Here is an 18,840-nt window from a genome sequence, read left to right as displayed (position 1 = left end):
CTTTGCTGAGGGTGACCAGCCAGCTGGCAGCCCGTGGCTCTCCCTTGAGAAGCCCAGGATACGTCAGACGGTGGGCTGGGCTCTGAAATTCCACTGGCTGCCCCTCAGGGCTCTGTGTCCCTGGGCTTGGGGCAGCTCTGGACCTCAGCATTTGTGTTGTTGATCTGAGCCCCCATGGGCCTCATCTGGAATGGGAACTGGACAGAAGCCAGAAAAAGCAGAAACCCTTTGGAAAGGAGTGGGTGGAGGCCCATCAACCTTCGCCAAAAGGGCCAGTGGCTCCCCAAAGTACAAGTTCATCTCTACACACCCTGTAACGTCACATTTTAACTGGGCCCCTAGACAAGGCCCAGGGAAGGCATTCTGAAGGGGTATCAGGCATCAGTGTGAGGAGTCAGTGGACTGCTATTCCTGGCCCCTGAAATCACAGCTTCTGGGCAGTGGCCGTCTCTGCTTTGAGGAAATATGCCTGCTCTCAGAGGTTCCAAACCCCCAGCTGGGAAATCCAGTGAAGGATGGAGGCCTGGGAACTGCCTCCTGAGGCCCTGACCCCAATAGGTGACCCTCAGCTCCTGGCAGGACTTCTTCAGGACCCCAAGTCCATATATATTTCATGTATTTCTTTCACATGTTTGTGTTAAGTGATACTTTGGGATATCCAGAACCAAATCCCAGCAGGCTTTGGCCATCAGCCACCCAGCCTGATGGGAATATTTACATGGGGTGGTTAAGCACATAGATGCTGACTCCAGATAGCATGGGTTCAAATCCCAGCTCCGCCACTTAAAAGAGGAGTGATTTTGGACAAATTACCTAACCTCAGCTGAAAGTAGTCATGATAAAAGTATCCCCCAGGGCTGTTGAGAGTATACATTTAATTAATTCAACAAAGGCACTTAGAACAGTTCCTGGCTACAGGAAGCACTGGGGCAGCTGCAGCTGTTACGGGTTGTTCCTATACGTGCTGCCAGAGTGTCCTTTGGTCTCTGGACCTGTAGGGGAGGCTGTGTGCACGGGACACCCAGGACACTCAGAGGGCACGGGGCCAGGCAGCTGCAGAGAACAGGGTGGGGTGGGGGCAGAGTTGGTGCCGGCTCCCGCCCAGCCTCCTGGTCTGCTGTGACTCCTGAGCCCTTCTGAGAAGCAACATCTTGGGTTGCCTCCCTGCCACACCCCCCTCCCGCAAAGCAGCCAGCCTGGGCTGGACATAGCCTCTCTTTAATGGAAGTCATGAGTGCTTCGACATAGGAGACCAGCTTGGACAGGGAGGTGTGGCCTGGGCAGCGGGTCAGGCTCCTCCTCTGCCATGGTCCCAAGGAAGGATTGGTGTGCTGGCTGGGGGCTCAGAAGATGTCGGGGACGATATAGTCAGTGTGAACACCGTCGATCAGCCCATCCCCGTTGTTGTGGATGAACCAGCAGGTCACCTCAGCCCCATGCCGGGGGTCTTTGCTGTAGTCTTTTTGCAAGCCCCTGAGGAGACACAAGCCAGCTGGGGTCACCTTTTGGAGCTGGCAGGGCTGCACCGCCCCAAGAAGCCCACCTCAACCCTGTGACACCTGGAGGAAGGCCTGGCGCAACGATGGGGAAGGCCAAGGGCAGAGATGCTGGGAGAGCAGCCCACCCACCTGGTGACCGTCAGCCGGCGTTTCTTCACCACCATCGTGGCGTCTGTCTTTGTGGGGTCAGAGCCTGGGTGGAGGTCGAACACTTTATAATCAAAGGGGTGGAAGAATTGTCCTGGAAAGGCATATGGGAGACAGCAGTTACCATCGGGGGCCTTGCTGCCTTGTACTCAGTAGGTGCTCACTGGAGGCTTAGAGAGTTGCCTAAACAATTGTTTTTCAAGGGCTTGACTGTTTCTATAAATGTTGGCATCAAAAGCCACCTTTAGTTTGCTTGCTATAGAGAAGCGGATATATTGCCTGTTGGTTGTACCTCCTGTCTTTTTGGACCAATTCCAAAGGAATCTGGCTGGGGAGAGAGGGTTGAGGGGTAGAGAACAGGGTCTGCAGGAAGGCCACAAGGAGAAGCAGTGTGGCCGATGACCCATCCCATCAGGAGGTCTCTGGGTGTCCACTGGACCTTTCCATTTGCTAATTGGACCTCTCCTTACTCGCTCCCAGGCTCACTTAACCTTTAAATTCATTGTGTTTGATTGCAGCCTTTTTGTGGGACAAGCCTTCACTGGGACCCTCTTTGGAACTCTGAGCCTTGTAGGCCACGTTGGAGGTGGGCCTATCCTGGTGACCCGCTGCAAAGCTCACCCAGGGTAAGTCCTCTGGTTTCAACACCCCACCCCACAGCTCTGCCCGCCTAGCCAGCCGTACCCAGCAGCCCGTGTGTCCGTGCCGACATCCGGTGACTATCCAGCACGTAGAAGCCCAGGAAGTCCTGGCAGATGGCACTCCCCTTCCATACCCGGTGCAGGACGACCTCGAAGGTGCCCCCATCCTCCACGGACACCACCAGGTTCCTCTTCCTGTTGATGGTCACCACCACCCTGTGGGGCCAGGTGCCATGAAGGCAGGTGCGGCTGCACTGCACCCCCTCCATTCAGCTGCTCTTGTCCTTGAGACCCAGCTCTTATGAACCCCTCTCCCCGCAGTGGGTTGACGGTTACCTGCTCCATGCTCCTTCCCACTTGTTGCTATTGTGTATGGGGCCCTTACAATGTGCTAGGCTCTGTGCTAAGCCCTCCACGCAAACTGCATCATTCAGTTCCCACTCTGATCCTGTGAGGACTGAGGCTCAGAGAGGTTAAAAAACTTGCTCAAGGTCACACAGCTGGCGAGTGGCAGAGCCAGGACTTGGACTCCAGCCTGTCTATTATGAGTCTGTGTTCTTTGACTCCCACTTATCATCTGTGTCCTCCACACCGGACTCTGCCCACCTCTTCCTATAGCTCTGCTGCCCAGCATTGGGCTCTGGTGCTCAGCAGTTTATTGAACGAATGAATGAGTGAAGGAAGGAACAAACACTAAACAAGGCATACTAAGACAGGGGCTGAAAGAGAAACCTAGAGAACGCTGGAGTTCAGCAGAGGAAGGGACTAGGATGGCTTCAGGGAAGAGGTGGCCAATGCGCTGGGCCTGGGAGGAAGAGTTGGCTTGGTTTGGTGGAGACAGGGGTGGACTGCAGGGTTAGGGTGCCACGGGAGCACAGGCATCCAGGCAGCTGGGCCCGGAGCACGTGTCCAGCAATCCAGGGAAATTGGGAGTCGGGTGGGGAATGGTCCACGGGGCCCGACATGTCTGCACAGCCTACGCGGAGGCCACATGGACGTCACACACTGACACAGCTCGGGGAATGAGGGCCCAGCAGGCTCGGGCAGCAGAGCTGGCTCTGGGGCTTTGTGCCTTGGTCTTCACCACACCCACCCCTGCCTCCCCTCCCAGGCCCCGGCCCCAGCCCGGTTACTCATTCTGCCGCAGTGAGGCCTGGTCCCTCCAGGAGAATATGGGTCCGCCAGAGCCAGGGTTCAGCGTGATGTTCTGAGGAGTCACTTCCAGCTGGAAGCCTGTTGCGGGGTTTGCGATCCCCAGCCGCCCGAAGTACGTGCCCTCGTGCTTCCCAGGGCCACTGGCCTCGTTGCCGATGAGCTGGCCATTCACTGAGAAGCCTGCAGTGGGGTGAGGGGCCATCCGGGTCAGGGCGGCCCAGCTCTGCCTAGAACCCCACCAGCCGGTCCTTGCTCCTGCCGCCCCCAATGCCCACCCTCTTTGGGCTCTGAGGGCCTCACCACCCAGGGGGAGGGGCCTTCAGGACAGGTGCAGGCCGCTCGCAGCACCGCCTCCCTTCCCTCCCGCCACACTAACTCTCTGAGACTTAGCCCTCGGTTCTGGGCCCTGAAGGAGGTGTCACCTCCCCGAGGACAGGCCTTGGACCTGCTCCTTCTCTGTGGACCCAGGCCCTGACACAGGGCAGGTCACAGTAGGTGCTGCAGGTGGGCCTCTCCACAGAAGCCTCCTCTGAACTGAGCAGCCAAAAGCCCCCTCCCCGTCTTCACTATCCCAACACAGCACGTCTCATGCTCGGAAATTGTCAGCTAAGAATTTGTTCACCTGTTTATCTCCCTTCCCTAAACTCCACGAGAGCAAGGACTTTGTTTCGGTTCCCACTGTGTCCCCAGACCTTAGGATGTGCTCAACAAATATTAGCAGATGGCCTGACTGGACTGGGAGGGTGGGAGAAGTGGCCGATAGATGGAGAGGGCGTTGTTCCCATCACCTGAGCCCTGCTGGGGAGGTGGGCACCAAGACCCCTGCAGCCATGAGGGGGATGGGGGAGGGGGGTGTGGCAGGGCCACTGCATCATTTATAGGATTCAGTACAAAATGAAAACGAGGGGCCCCTCATTCAAAACTTGTTAAGAATTTCAAGATGCAACAGCAGAACATTCAATCAAGCATGGAGTCCTTCCAAGGGCAGGGTCCTGTGCACCTGCACAGGTCACATGCCCATGAAGCAGGCCCTGTATAGGGCCCAGGCAGGCGGATGGGGCATGAAGGAGGCCGGCTGAGCCCAGCCAGGTGGCGGGTACACAGGGTGAGGGGAGTGGAGGCCACAGCCACTGTCCTTCCTCTTCATGGCTGAACGTTGAGGACAGAGGAGCCCAGGCCCCACCCTCTCTGGCAGAGGGCGTAATGTCACCCGTACCTGTGTCAGGGTCCTGCACCAGGCTCAGGACCACACCAGGCTCCTCGTTGATATTGAAGCACAGAGTGTCCTCTTTCTGGGGCACGTGGATGAGGAAGTGGGGGTCAGTGTCCACTGGGGGCACAGCATGGAGTCTATTAGATTGAGTATTAGGCACATGGGGCCGGCTGGGGAGAAGGGTTCAGTCAGGCAGGTGTGTCCCTCAGACCCTCCCAAGGACTCACCGCCAGTCACTTGGTTTGGCAACTGCTGGATCTCGGAGCTAGGCCGCGTCGGAGAAGGCTGCGAGGCCAGCAGCACGAAGGCTGACGAGCAAAAGTAAACAGCGCTTAGAAGGGAAGCAGCTGCGCCTTCCCTGGAGCTGCTGCCTCCTTTTCTGAGGCCCCTCCCACCCAGGCAGGCTGGCCTGAGGCCACAGGGGCCGGAGTGGACACAGAGCCTTTGACGCCTCTCGGGATGTGGGAATGGAAATTTGGCCCAGCACAGTGGCGTGGCCCCCTCTCGGTCTCCTTTCCTGGGAACTGGGAGGTGCTGGTGGCATAGGGGTGGGGAGGCCAGGCCAGGTCAGGGGGAGCGTTCTGACGGTTCCCAGTGAGAGGCAGCGAGGAACGCTGGAGCAGAGGAAGAAAACCTTAGGCTATCATTTCCTCATCACGCAGATAGGTGATGACCCAGGCTTTGCTCAGGACTGAACGCACAGCCTGAGAGGTGGCCATGTGTGGAGTAGAGGGTAGAGACCTGCGTCATCAGGATGGCTGCCACTTACTCTTTCTGGGCCCCACCATCTCTGTAGAGGACAACAGTAGAGGACAGCGTCACTCTCCCCACTCCACACGAAAGGCACGCGCCTCATTCCCCAAGTGCAGCTGGGCCCGGAGGCCAATCAGGCCTGGGCCCACCCTCCTCCTGGGGGTCCCAGCCCTCCTCCCGGGGGTCCCAGCCCTCTTCCTGGGGGTCCCAGCCCTCCTGGTAGATGGATGCTCACACGTAGGGCCCCTAAGGAGTCCGGGGAGTGGAGGGGTTCAGGCTGAGCGAGAGCTCCCCGAGCACACAGGAAGCAGCAACTAGTTTGCAGCAAAGTAGGGAAGGGCATCTTGGGGAAGGAAGAGACCAAGAAAGGGTGGAGCAGAGCAGGGGGAGCGGGTGCTGTGTGCCTGGCGGCTGGAGCACGTGCCACTTGCCCAGCCACCCGGAGCCCCTTGCGGAAATCAATGTGATTTAAAAACTCACCCAAGGGCAGAGAATCTGGAAAGGAGAGAAAGGAAAGAGAATTAACGCCCAGGAGATTTTTGGCTCTCAGAAGCCTCCCCATGCCCACAGCCTCCCCTCTGCCAGCCCATACCCTCCAGGGCCTTGTCAATGAGGGGCTCCAGGCCGTCTTGGTCCGCCATGCCCCTGATGGTCATGGAGGTCAGCGGGGTCACAAACTGATAGGCCAGCGACATCTTCAGGGCCTTGGCTGACACGTTGACCTTCTCTGCCCCCTCCAACTTCATCCTGCCAGACAGACACCGGCTCTAAGCCCGCAGCTTGGATGACAATGGACTTGCACTCCCTCATCCTTTCCTTCCTTTGTTCACTCTTTCAGCAAATGTTTACAAGTCCCCTGCAGTGCCCCCGCCCAGGGGCTGTCTTCAAGGACCTCATGATTTAAAGGCCTCCCTCAGAGAAAACCTGGAGGTCTGGCAGGGCTGGGGGATGTGCCTCAGAAACCCACAGAGAATTCAATAGCTGTGAGATCCTGGCAAGTGGTCTAACCTCTCTGAACCTCGGTTTGCTCGGCACGTTGTGAGGATTAAATGAGTGTGTCTGGACACAGCAGCCCCGCAGTAAAGGGAAGCCTCCCCCGCAGCAGCTCAGTGGGGGCAAAAGGGGCTGCACTGTGCCCCCAGCGGGCCCTGACCACACTGCTGACTGCCTGGTTGATATTAACTCAGCGAGCAAAGTCAGAGGCCAGTAAATCTGACCTGCTCGCAACCTCCAAGGCCTAGAACCGCCCCTCTGTAGTCCAAAGGCCCAGGGCGGGGGGCGTGTTCTGGGGTGGTCATGCCCCTCCACCCCCCAGGCAGCCGCAGGCCTGGTACCGCTTGGCCAGCAGCTCCTGGATGGTGAGGTAGGCCCACAGGCGTTCGACGTGGTTCTCCAGCATGTGGCCCCGCTCTCGGAGCAGTTTCTTCATCTCTTCCTCGTCCACCAGGCAGGTCGTCTTGAATTCTTGGCCCTCCTGAGGGAGGCGAGGGAGAGAGAGGTTGTGCGCCATGAGAGGTTCTGGGGGAGCCTGATGTCGTCTGGTCTCTGCAGCTCCGTTCTGAGCATGCTACCCCCTGCCTTTCCTGAGCCTGCTCTCCTCATCCTCTTCCATCCGTTCCTTCCACAAAAGTTGCTAAGCACCCTCTGTTAGCCAAGTTGGGCCAGGCCCTGGGGATCCCAGGGATGGAGGATCAGGCCCTGCCCTCATGGATTTTCTCTGGGGGATGCCAGCAGGCACCCAGCCGATCCACCATGTAGCTGTTTCCACCACGCCCCGCTCCTCCGGATGCCCACCGCGGCCCCGTGCGCCATTCAGCTTGCCACAGCTCACAAATGCGCCTTCTCTCCCCAGCTACAGTAACGGGGGCACCTCTTCCCAAGGGCATCCCATGTACCAGGCACTGTATAAGCCTATCATGTGGATTATTTCGTTTACTCCACACAACTCTCTAGTACATTGTTACCCCCACGGTACAGAAAGGCCTAGAGAACTGGACCCATTTGATCAACGTCACCCAGCTGCAGCCAGGGTCTAGCTCAGCTTTCCTCACTCTAAGCCCGAGTCCTGAACCCTCAACTACACTGCACGGCTAGAGTCCAGGTCTCTGTGACACCCCCACACACACACACACCACAGTGTGCACATACACATAGGCACTGCACCGTGGTGCAAAGCTGCATGTGCAGTCGGTGCTCAGGAAATAGTGGTCACTTGAGAAGAAAGAGGCTGGCCTCTCACACTCTCACGCTTTGGGAGGAGTGATGTGAGGAATAACAGGTGGACCAGTTGGATACAAGGGACTACAGCTAATCAAGGCCATGTTGGCCCCACTCTAGCCTGCCCTCTGGATGCCTTCATTGGAAGAATGCTCAGCCCTGGGGTGTGTGTGGCCCTCTGGGGTGAGGCACCGCTCTGGGGAAAGAGAGGCTGCTGGGGGCCTAGGGGTGGGGAGCAGTGTAGGTTTGGAGTCTCTGGGTGCCTCTCCACCCTCCGCAGCCCTCTGTTTACCCCATAGGCTTGCACATCCGCCTTGAAGCTGCTCCGCTTGTGGTCAGCGATGCGCCCGGCCACTATGATCTCCGAGCCTTCGTAGTACTGTTTATGGTGGTGCTGGGTCAGGGCCGAGACGGCATCCCTGGGGTACAGCAACTCCACATCCCTCAGCAGAGGGTTGGCTACCTGCTCGTAGAAGCCCTGTGGGGATGGGGGGTGCAGCCTCAGAGCTGGTGGGTCGTCCTAGGCATCCAACAGGAAACCCACTCACAAAGTGGGGTGTCGGGATCCCTACTTTATAGAAGGAATTGAAGGCTCAGGGCTTAAGTAACTGGTTTGAGGTCACACAGCTAATTCGAACCCCACACCAGAGCTTTATCTGCTCTGGGCTGATGGGTACGTGGCTGCCAAGGCCATGTTCCCCATGGCGTGACTTTGGGAGCAGGGGGAGGAGGAGACCTGCAGCTGCTGGGTGGCATCGTGGTCCTCGTAGATTCTCTGGACACGTCCGTTGTTCTCCAGGGACATGACCTCCAGGAATTTCAAGTCCACATCATGGCCGAAGCCCAAGTTGTAGAGTGGGAACTTGCCCCTGATGGCATCTCGGACGTTCTTGAGGATTTGGGTATGATCCGTCACCCCTGCAGCCACACAGCCAGGTAGGGACGGGATGCTGGCTCACAGGTGTGTGGGGCACGAGGGGACTTTGGGGCACCCTCCCTGGGGGCCAAGACTCCCATCTCAGACCATCTCCAGTCCCCACTGGCATCTTGAGGCAACGCCTCTTGCTGGCTCACCTGGGTGACTGCAACAGCTACTCACAGAGCTCCTCGAAGACTTTGCCCATCTACATGGATCCACCATGAGCAGATCTGATTCTGCTGTAAACTCACGGCTCCTCGCATGGCCTGTGAGGTCCTGCTGACCCTTCCACCCTGTTTCACCTACTCTGCATATGCCTACGCTTCCCAGGCAGGCCCTGCCAGTGCACAAACCTTGTTTTGCTCAAGCTGCCCCTTCTGCCAGGGATCCCTTCCTGCTTCTCCTCCCCTCCTTCCAGATTGAGCTCGGGGGTCACCTCTTCCAAGACGCCTTCTGAGACCCTGCCTGGGCCAGGTGCCCCTTGTCTGTGCTCCTTCGGCCTTCTGGCACCCTTCAGGGCCCTTGACAGAGCATCTGCTCCTGGGGCTGCCTCCCCCAGTGGACCCTGGGCTCCTTAAGGGCAAAGATGTGTCTTGTTCTCTTAGTGTCTCTCCTTGGTCCCTAGTCCTGTGCTTGGCACTCAGTCAGTGCTGAATCCATAGTTCATTAAACTCAGCCTAGGGTCCTGCCCATCCTCCTGGGCCCTGTGCAACCCCGTGTCATGCAGAAACTTCCCCAGCTTCCCAATTCAGGACAGAACACCTTGGAGCTCCTTCAGACTCTGTGGTCTGAACTCTGCTTTTAAACCAGTGCTTGGTTTTGCCCTTAGCCTTTCTGCCCCCTGACAGCATCCCCATTGGTTGTATTTCCAAGTTCAGCTTGAATGCCTTTGGTAATGAAGGTAGCCCTCGGGGCGTTTACCCTCTGTGGGCTCGCCATCTGTCAGCATGATGAGAATAGAGGCATGGTTGCTGAGCTCTGGGAGGCTTCCCTGAGCTTTGTTCAAAATCTCAATTCCCTGGAGCAAACCTCCATTCAGGTTTGTAGCTGCAAAAAAGAGAAAGCAGATCAGTGTATGCCCTGAATCTGAGGGGACAGAGGTGACATCGAGGTGGCCCCAGACCCCTGCCCTTACACCCGGCCAGAGAGAAGTGCTGCACAAAGTTCCGAGCTGCGTCCAGATTGGCGGCAGATGCCTGCACCAGCGAGCCCCTCCAGGACTGTACTGCAGACCCAAAGAGGACCAGGTCGAAGTAGTCCCCTGGCCGCAAGTCCCCCAGGATTTTAAGGAGCGCCTCCTTGGTCTGTAAGGACAGGACAGTCAGTGGAGGGGCAGGGCCCCAGGATAGTGCCTTCTGTCATCTCCAGATACCCAGTTCAGAGATCCACAGGGTAGAAGTACACAGTGGGCAAGCAGAAGGGAATGGACAGGACAGCCAGGTGGTGCCAGAGAGGAGCATCCTACTGAGCTCTGGGATGTCTTGAGGGGGATGGAGAAGGCAAAGGGACCCAGTATGGGGAGGGGAAATGACCAGGAGTTCAAGGGGGTCAGGATTAAGACAGAGGACCCCAGGGGGCTGAGTTTCTAAAACTCTGCTTGTCCAGCCATGCTTTCACTGCGCTATGGACAGGACACCCAGAGCGCGGTGGGAGTGGGCTGTGCCCTGCTGCAAGCCATCTCCCGGGAGCACTGTAATCATCCCTGCACGCCTAGGGTACAGGTCTCATCTTCCAAGCATCCCCCATTGGTAAACCCCACAACCGTATGGGCGCTGCATTTTACTCCCATTTTTGCCATTGAGGAGAAGTGAATGCACTTGCCCACGGTTGCACAGTGAGAAAGTGGCTGATTCCAGAGCCCCTGACCACTGGGATATCCTGTTAAATTACCCTGCCTCTGACCAGGAGCAGAAGTCCCAAACCCAGACTCTGGAGGCAAAACCAGGGTGGGATGGGTGATGGGGCTAAAGAAGCTCCTGCTGGCCAGCTGATTAGAGCCACAGTTTACCTGCTTCACTTTCTGGCCTTCCATGGAGGAGCTGATGTCAATCACAAAAACCACATTCTTGTTCAGTTTTGTCAGGTTTTGGGGAGCAAAGAAGTGGGCAAAGTGGTTATCAGCGACCTGAAACACAAAGGGACAAGTGAGGCCTCTCTCTCAAGCACCCTGCCCACCCTCTGAGTCTTGGGCAAGAAGCTTCCAGCTCACCAGGAGGTCACAGGCCTTGTCCCGATTGACATCGTAGGTCACCTTGAAGTCCCCATTCAGCAAGGTCGTAGAGCATGTGGGGCAGGATTGCTGCTGGCCCACCGTGGGACGGAAAAGCACATGACCCTGGAACCATTGAAGGTGTGAGGCATCACTGGTTTGCAACGACAACGTAAGGGGTGTGTGTGTGTGTGTGTGTGTGTGTGTGAATGTGTGTGTGGTGCACAGGCATAGGAATGAGTCTAGTGGGCCCCTCGCCCTGCTGCTGAGAATACACACCTGTGGGTGGTAGGAGAGAAGACCTGTTTCTTTGCTCACATGCTTCTGAATCATTGGGATTTTCTATAAGTATCGTCACTTTGGATACACAATAAAAACAAAATAATAGCAGCATGAGAGGCACCGGTCAACTCACACTGTCTAGTGAAAAAAGCAACACTGTGCTGGAAAATGAAACCTGCCTGGATAGACAAAGAGAAGGAAGAGCTCCCAGAGTGGGAGCTGCGGTCTGTTTGGACTTGGTGCTGGTATTCCGGGAAATTGGTGGTGGTTTGTACTCGATACATTTCTACACTTTTGTACTTTCCACATTTTCTTTAAAGATGCTTTTCTTTTTACTTTTTGTTTGTTTGTTATAAAAGCAAAATATGCTCATTAAAAATTTTTTTGAAAATTATTAGGCAGACAAAGACCATCCCCTTGGTCCCCTGCTGAAAGCAAGCATGTTTGCTAACACTCTGGGGTATCATATTTTGTTTCAAAGGAACCCCTTCAAAACTGTAGGAAACATTTCTTTTAAGTGAATTGTTATGGACTCACTACCAAAGGTGGGTGGGGAATAAACAGTTTGCTCCTGGCTCCAGTTGAGGGCAAGTTAGGAAGCAGGGCACTAGTTGGGTATCACCCACTCATATGCCACACTCCTCAGGACCTGGGGTAGGGGCAAGCAGGGGGCTTCTGGGATTCCCACAGATGGGTGGGAAGTGACAAGTGGCAAGTGGCCAGAGGCCAAAGGCCTTTCCAAACTTCATCATGTTTCCAAGAACACTGGGGCTTGGAATCCTGAGGTTTGCACATGTGCCCTATATTTCCATGAATGCTTTCCTATTGGGATGAGACAGGCAAAGAGGAAACTGAGGCTTAAGCAAGCCAGCAACTCGCCCCAGACCAGGCAGCCGTTGTAGGCACCCTCCCCAGCCTCCGCACACAGGCTTTTGCCAAGTGGCTCTGAGAATCAGGAGTGCAAAGTTCCTCTCTCTCTCTCCCCTAGGGTGGCCTGCAGCCCTTGTCTGCAGCCACGCTGAGAAGTCTCTGAGGGCTCAGCCATGCCACGCACCTCTTTTCCTGAGAAGGACTTCTTGATGAGTTGGGCGGCCCGTTCCTTGGGGAGGAAGGAGGCCTGGGCATCCAGCTTGCTGATCCCCCGAGGCTCAAAGATGTCCACGTCGATCTGTGGCATTGAAGCAGTTCCTGTAACAAGGCTCCCACTGGGGAGCCTTCATCAAGCCCCAGCCAAGAGCCAGCGTATATCCTGACCACCTACTGTGTGCAGCACCCGCCCAGCTCTCAGCACAGGGCCTGGCATGTTGTAGGCACTCCAAAACTATTGGCCAAATGAAAGTGTGCATGCCTGAGCCCCTCAACTCGGCCACCACTAAGGTGCCAGTGACAATTACAGCCCCTCAGGCTGCCCAGGACTAACTGGTTTACAGACTCCCTGGACATTCAATATCTCTCATGATCCTTGCGGCAGTTCTGGGACACACAAAACCCCCATTTGACAGATGAGCAAGCCAAGGCTCAGAAGAAGGAGGAGGTTGGAGGGTTCAGGGAGCTCCCTGCCCACGAACAGCCATCAGAGCCCACCCTGAGGAGTGAGTCCCCTCCCTGTGTGCTCAGGCCCAGGGCTGCACGTGGTGGGTGCCGAACCAGCGCTCAGAGCCGCAGAGAGGGAGAGGCAGGAGCCCAGCTCCTGAGACCTTGCCCCTGCACGTGGTCACCAGCGATCTACCTCAAAATGCTGCACCAGCTGCTTGGGCTTGACCTTGATGACAATGTCATACTGCATAAGCTTTCGCCTCAGCACCTCCTCGTAGGTCAGCCGGAACGTGGCCTTGCTCCGGGGACCAATGGTGACCTGGATGGCAAACTGCTCCATCGTTCTCCCTGAGGCCCTGGATGTGCCACCAGTGGCAACAACAAACAGACAAATGGTAAGTGATGTGGAGGTCCTTGTCACCTAAAGCATGGCCCTCAGAGTCAGTTTCTCTTATTTTCGTGCTGCTCCCAGCTTTCCTTGACCCTCACTCTTAGCTGGCTGGCCAGGGTCAGAGCCCCACTTCTCCAGAGGCCTCGTCCAGTGCACCTGTGCCAGCAGTGGATCTGGGCAGTTTGCTCCCTTCCCATCAACCTGGGCTGCCCTCCACCCAAGGCATGCATCCTGGCAGGGGAGGGCAGCACCAGGGCAGCACCCAGAGCTCACCTGACAAGGCCGGTGTTCTCTCCTGAGATGGCTGCTTTCCGGTACTGCTTCCATGCAGTCACTTTGTCCTTTATGTCCCCGAGGAATGCATTTTCACCTGCTGTGCTACAGGGAGGAAGATGCCCTCAGGGAGGTGCCCCTCCCCAACCACACAGGGCCTCCGTATTGGAGGTGCTCCCAGCCCAGGCACTAAGGAGACCCTGTCCAGGTGAGCACTTGTGAGAGGGCATCTCCTGCTGGCCTCCCACTGCCCCCAGAGCTACTCAAGGAGGTGGGCAGCCACGGCCACAGAGTCCAGCAAGAAACTGTGGGTGCCAGCCTGTGCTCCTTGGGCCCTAGGCTGAAAACACACTGTCAGAGGCTCTAGTTTGCTGTCTAAGATGGGAGCCCAGAGCAGACCTAAAGGGCTTTTCAGTCCTTCAGAGCTGGGGCTGGCCTGTGGCCCTTGGGGACGAGGGGATGGGCTGCACTGTTGGGCCACTCGGAGCCATGGTTTTGGGCTGGACCTGGTGAACCAGGCGGGCACGCACATGGCAAAGTCGCTGATGAAGGCCGTCCTGGGGATTTCCACATCAAAGGCCACTTCCTTGGCTTCGTCGGCGCTGTTGACCACTTGGCTGGTGATGACACAGTGGGAAAAGCGAGAGGTGACTTTGCAGTTGACTTTCAAACTCTGGATGACCACGCCATCGACAGCCTAAAGTGGGACGTGCGGGAGGTGGCTGGGATGGGGGCTCAGCCACGGGAGACCTCGGCACCCAGCTCTGACACAGGTGCTGTTCTCTATGCCTGAGGCCATGTCGTGGGGCATGAGGGGGGTGGGCGAGCCCTTATTTGGAGGAGATGGGAATCCCTCTGCCCAGGGGCACACCTCGAAGCCCAGGGGAAACAGACTGTAATAAAGGCCCACCACAGACCCCTGTGCTGAGATCCTCACTCACTGTGTCCAAAGCCGGTCGCTTCTGTAAAACAAAACCGGCACAAGGGTGAGTGCGAGCACTCAGGGGACCAGGACCTATCTGTTAACGGACGGGAGTAGGACACAGCCTGTGTCCTCGACGCCTTGGCCTCACTTCCCCCATGCTGCTGGGAGGTCCTCTCCATTCAGAGGAGGTCGAGGTGGGTGGGGAGAGCCCTGGTCTCTGTAGCCCCTTCCAGGTTCAGCCGCCTGTTTCTGGCCCAGGGGTTTACTCACATACCTTGCCGCCTTTGGGACTGCGTGCGGGTGAACCCTGAGCGGGCATGGCCTGCAGGGTGAGCAGGGACGCCAGGCACACACAGAGCAGCCCCCGAAGCCCCATCGTGCCGTGCATGGTCTCAAGGCTCCTGCTGCCTGTCACTTCACTCAGACCACTAGTCAATAAAATGCTGGATAAACATGGATTAAACATTAGACAAGGTGAAGGCAAATATTACAGTTTGAGGGATGAAAAATAGACAGTGAAAGCTTTCTCCTTAGGGGGACTCCCAGCTGTGCAAACTCCTGACCAGACTCAGACTGTGCCCCTTGGTTAGAGCTACACTCAGCTGGCGTGAATTGTGAAGACCCAGACAGCTCATTTAATCCAGGCTCCGTGGCACAGGGCCAGCATCAGTGATACTGGGGCAGGTATCAAGTAGCCACAGTTAAAAATGAATTTCTCAACTTCATTAGGTGTTCCTTTCAAAATTCTTTAAGCATCAACAAACTTTTCAGACAGTCCCGCTTTGGCCAGGGAGGCAGGTACGGTGGCTTACAAAGCGTCTGCCCATGTCCTTGTTTCTGACGGCACCACCTCTAGCAGCTCTGCCAGAGGTGGTCTGGACAGTTCTGGGGATACGTAATGGGCGACACACCCTTTAGGCCAATCAGCTTTGTAAAGAAGAGCAGAAGTAAGCCTCATCGTTCCAGGATATAGTGGAGACAAAAGATGAAAGCCATGCTTTCATGATGAAGGACAGACTACAAGCCATGCGTCGCTCTCAGCCCTTTATGATCTAATTTTATCCTCAGGGTGTCCCTGGGACGTTGGTCCCACAGCAAATGAAAGAGCATGTATTCAAACCCAAATCTTTCAGACTCCAAAGCCCAGGCCTATCATGTAATGATAGAAATGTCCTCTGCATTATTAGGAAGAAAGAAGAAGCAGTCAAAGATCCCAGAGACCCACCTTGTAGCTGCAGTTTCTTAAGTTTTATGCACAAACCCTGTCTGTCCCCCACAAGCCACACACACTGGGCAGACATGGCCCCTGGTCAACCTACTCCATGGCCCTGGTTGGGATGTACTGGCTGCTGTGACCCCGATATGGTGAGGGGGCCCAGAGGCTTCTTTGATCTCTGTTTGCTTGTCCTGGACTTTGTCTCACAGAGCAGCTTCTGGGAAAGGGCTTATTGTCCCCAGGCCAGAACACCCTTCTTGCCTGTCTTCTGGCCTTTGCGGGAGATGAGATGGATCTACATGAAACTGTACATTAGGGGTTCTGTTGAGTTTCTGCACCAGTATCAACGAAGCCCCATGTTGGGTTGGGTACAGTGCCAGGCACTAGGACACCACAGTGATGAAGCCTATGTGCCTCCCTGTGTTCGGTGAGCTGATGCCTTGGGAAAAGGAGTCAGACAAGTCGAAGGAAGCCCAGTGAATCCCAAGAGTGGCCAGAAGCTAAAGAGGAGCCTGAGGAAGCTGTAGAAATCTGGAAGGGGTGGAGCTCATCCCCTGCAGGGCCTTGGAGAAGCCTCCCAGAGGAGGTGCCTAGCAAATAGAGCGGCACTTGGGAAGGACGGGTGGGAAGGGGAGAAAGAGAAAAGCAGATGGGTAAGTGTGTGACATGATTGGGGAAGGTGCAGGTGTCTGTGATGGGAGCAGCACCTGATGAAGAGGGTGGGGAAGGAGGCTGGGAAATGGCTTGGGACTAGCTGGCACAGGGGTCCTGTCTTCTGAGTAGGAAACACTAACACTATTTTGAGCAGGTGCATGGCAAGATCAAGACTGGGCTGTTGGGAGATGGCTAGTTCCAAGCCTGTGCCGTAGAGGTGATAGAAATGCACTTGTGTTGCATGGCCGGGACAAAGGGCATGGGCAGTGCTCACAGTGACTAGCACCTGGCCCACTTCTCAGCATCTTTTGTGCCTTAGTTTGCTTACTGCTTACAGCTACCCCCAGGAAATGGATACTGCTTTTGTCCCATGTGACAGATGAAGAAGATTGGTTGACTCACTCTGTGGATGTGTGTGTGTGTGGAGGGGGAGGGTGATGGGTGGACAGGAAGCAGCTGAAGTTGCTAAAGATTGAGCCTGGGGGGCTTCCCTAGTGGCGCAGTGGTTGAGAGTCCGCCTGCCGATGCAGGTGACATGGGTTTGTGCCCCGATCCAGGAAGATCCCACATGCCGCGGAGCGGCTGGGCCCGTGAGCCATGGCCGCTGAGCCTGCGCGTCCGGAGCCTGTGCTCTGCAACGGGAGAGGCCACAGCAGTGAGAGGCTTGCGTACCGCAAAAAAAAAAAGAAAGATTGAGCCTGGGGGTTTGAGAGGGTGGCCATGCTGCTGGTGCCTGTGGGACAGCAGGTAGGCCCAGACCTGCTCAGACCCCTCGGTCTGATATGTCCAAACTGAACTCATGACCTTTCTTGCCCCCCACCACCAAGCCTGGTCTTCTTCTTCTTGTAGTCCATCCCAGTGAAGGCCACCACCATCCATCCATACATCCAAGCCAGAAAGCTGGGTGGCATCCTGGATGGCTCCCTCCCCTACACTCTCAACCTCCTCCCCACCCCATCTCCAACCCTCGAAATATCTTTTTGGTCCATTCACTTTTCTCCAAATCCCCAGTCACCACCGAGTCTACCACCCTCATCTCTCACCTAGATGGCTGCTTCCCCTACTTCTACTCTGCTCCCACGGTCTACCCTCTGGCAGCAGCCAGAGTCATTATTTTAAAAGGCTGATCCGCTCTAGGCCTTTCCCTGTCTAACATACTTCCAGGTCTTGAGTGGTCTGACCCCTGCTGACCTCCATCTCACCCAGCCCATGGCCCTTTGGGTCTCACAGCTTCAACTATAGATACTGTTTCCCGATCCATGCCACAACCAATCCACTTTTTGCTAGTATAACTTCCTTGTTCCTGCTCCCTTCAGCCTGTAAAAATCTTTCATTTTGTACAGCTCCTTGGAGCTCCTTTCTGTGAGCTAGATGGGATATGTTGCCCAATTCGTGAATCATTGAATGAAGCCAGTAAGATCTTTAAAATTTACTCAGTTGAAATTTGTTTTTTAACAGATTTGGTGGCAGTGGTGGGATCCAGAGGAAACTTCTGAGGGCTTTGAGGACAAGAAACACAAGCACTGGTACCCTCAAATCCTTTGAGTTCTCTTTCTCGCCACTTCCAAAGGCCATGGGTAAGTTCCTCCTGATTCTGAGCTCCATTCTCTTTGTGTCAAACTTCTGATTTAATTGGCTTTCCAGTCCGGGGCAGGTCAGCTTGAGCTAGCAGATGGTTCCACCCAGAACCCAAGCCTCTAGCTCTTGGTTTCGTCCACTGTTCTTTATTTGATTGGAATCCCAGTCCATAGTCCCCTTTGTTGGGGGTCTTCTGGTTCAGTCCTTTCCCTAGTCCCCAGTTCCACATTGGGAATTGCTGGTGGTGCACACAAGGCCTTCTCTTGGCCAGGTTTCTGTTAGTTTCTGTTAAGGTGCACATGAGGTCAAGTCTGTTGCTAATAGGAATCTTGGAAGCCAAAAGCCACAAAACTGGTGGGCACAGGTGGAGCACTTAAAAGCTGTTAGAGCACTCACCACCTAACTCTAAGACCCTAGTAATTATAATAAATTGGTCTCGGAAAGGGTTAGGTTGACACTAGGTCACCTGCCAACCGCAAGAAAATTTCTGTGCAACAAGAACCACTGTAAAACACCACACAAACTCCAACCTGGCAGCACATCCCTCTCAGGTATTAATTTGGCTCCAAGAGACCCAAGACAGCTAAAGAAATGGGACTGAGTTTCAAATAATTGAGTGTGTCGCCTTCTGGCACAACTGCTTATTTTATACCCAAGAACTGTGGTCCTGGAAGCTGTAAATATCTACAAAAATGGCAAAATCTTACAAAGACAATCGAGACTTACAATAGCTGTTATGAGAAAGGTTCCAGTTAGACAAGAGCATTTATTTAAGAAGTGCATTTGAAAGCAAGGGTTCCCAAATCAAATACACAGAATGGGACACCTATTTTTTTTTTTTTTTTTTTTTTTTTTTTTGCGGTACGCGGGCCTCTCACTGCTGTGGCCTCTCCCACTGCGGAGCACAGGCTCCGGACGCGCAGGCTCAGTGGCCATGGCTCACAGGCCCAGCCGCTCCGCGGCATGTGGGATCTTCCCGGACCGGGGCACAAACCCGTGTCCCCTGCATCAGCAGGCGAACTCTCAACCACTGTGCCACCAGGGAAGCCCCTGGGACACCTATTTTAATTGGCATGCAGAAACCTCCAAAAGCCTTCAGAATTCCATAATAGCTTCATTGAGCGATTCATTGCAAAAGGCTAATGAAAAATTAAAGACACACAGGCATGTAAAAGAAAAGACTATATGAGACTGATGCAACTCGTATTGCTCCCCTCTATCCTCCTTTACTT

At 55.3% G+C, this 18,840-nt stretch overlaps 2 protein-coding genes across 2 annotated transcripts in view; one reads left to right on the top strand and one right to left on the bottom strand.

Annotated features, from left to right (window-relative positions):
- Positions 1 to 867: 867 nt before the first annotated feature.
- Positions 868 to 15,471, bottom strand: ITIH1 (inter-alpha-trypsin inhibitor heavy chain 1). The gene is made up of 23 exons (XM_082663295.1): positions 15,386 to 15,471; positions 14,435 to 14,603; positions 14,177 to 14,197; positions 13,766 to 13,932; positions 13,236 to 13,340; positions 12,765 to 12,927; positions 12,090 to 12,203; positions 10,754 to 10,879; positions 10,553 to 10,669; positions 9,680 to 9,848; positions 9,466 to 9,591; positions 8,362 to 8,543; positions 7,918 to 8,103; positions 6,743 to 6,882; positions 6,001 to 6,155; positions 5,889 to 5,903; positions 5,425 to 5,445; positions 4,883 to 4,963; positions 4,659 to 4,772; positions 3,421 to 3,622; positions 2,331 to 2,503; positions 1,629 to 1,740; positions 868 to 1,473 (listed from the first exon to the last, which is right to left on the bottom strand). The coding sequence occupies exons 2-23, from the start codon at positions 14,546 to 14,548 to the stop codon at positions 1,344 to 1,346; spliced, it is 2,733 nt and encodes a 910-aa protein (XP_082519421.1). The 5' UTR covers positions 14,549 to 14,603; positions 15,386 to 15,471; the 3' UTR covers positions 868 to 1,343.
- A 2,016-nt stretch (positions 15,472 to 17,487) lies between these two features.
- NEK4 (NIMA related kinase 4) overlaps positions 17,488 to 18,840 on the top strand; it is a 54,951-nt gene continuing 53,598 nt past the window's right edge. The window contains exon 1 of the mRNA XM_082664217.1: positions 17,488 to 17,607. The gene's annotated coding sequence lies outside the window, so the exon portion shown is untranslated. The remainder of the gene's footprint in view (positions 17,608 to 18,840) is intronic.

This window comes from Grampus griseus (genome assembly GCF_964374135.1).
Source record: "Grampus griseus genome assembly, chromosome: 10".
Taxonomy (NCBI): Eukaryota; Metazoa; Chordata; class Mammalia; order Artiodactyla; family Delphinidae; genus Grampus; species Grampus griseus.
This window is presented reverse-complemented; position numbering and strand designations above follow the sequence as displayed.

Excerpts from the sequence above, each read along its gene's own strand:
- ITIH1 (XM_082663295.1), bottom strand. The coding sequence starts at position 14,548 with ATGCACGGCACGATGGGGCTTCGGGGGCTGCTCTGTGTGTGCCTGGCG. Across the intron at positions 9,849-10,552 it reads AAGGCCAGAAAGTGAAGCAG|ACCAAGGAGGCGCTCCTTAA; the intron begins GTAAACTGTGGC and ends CTGTCCTTACAG. Across the intron at positions 8,544-9,465 it reads AGATGGCGAGCCCACAGAGG|GGGTGACGGATCATACCCAA; the intron begins GTAAACGCCCCG and ends GTGTGGCTGCAG.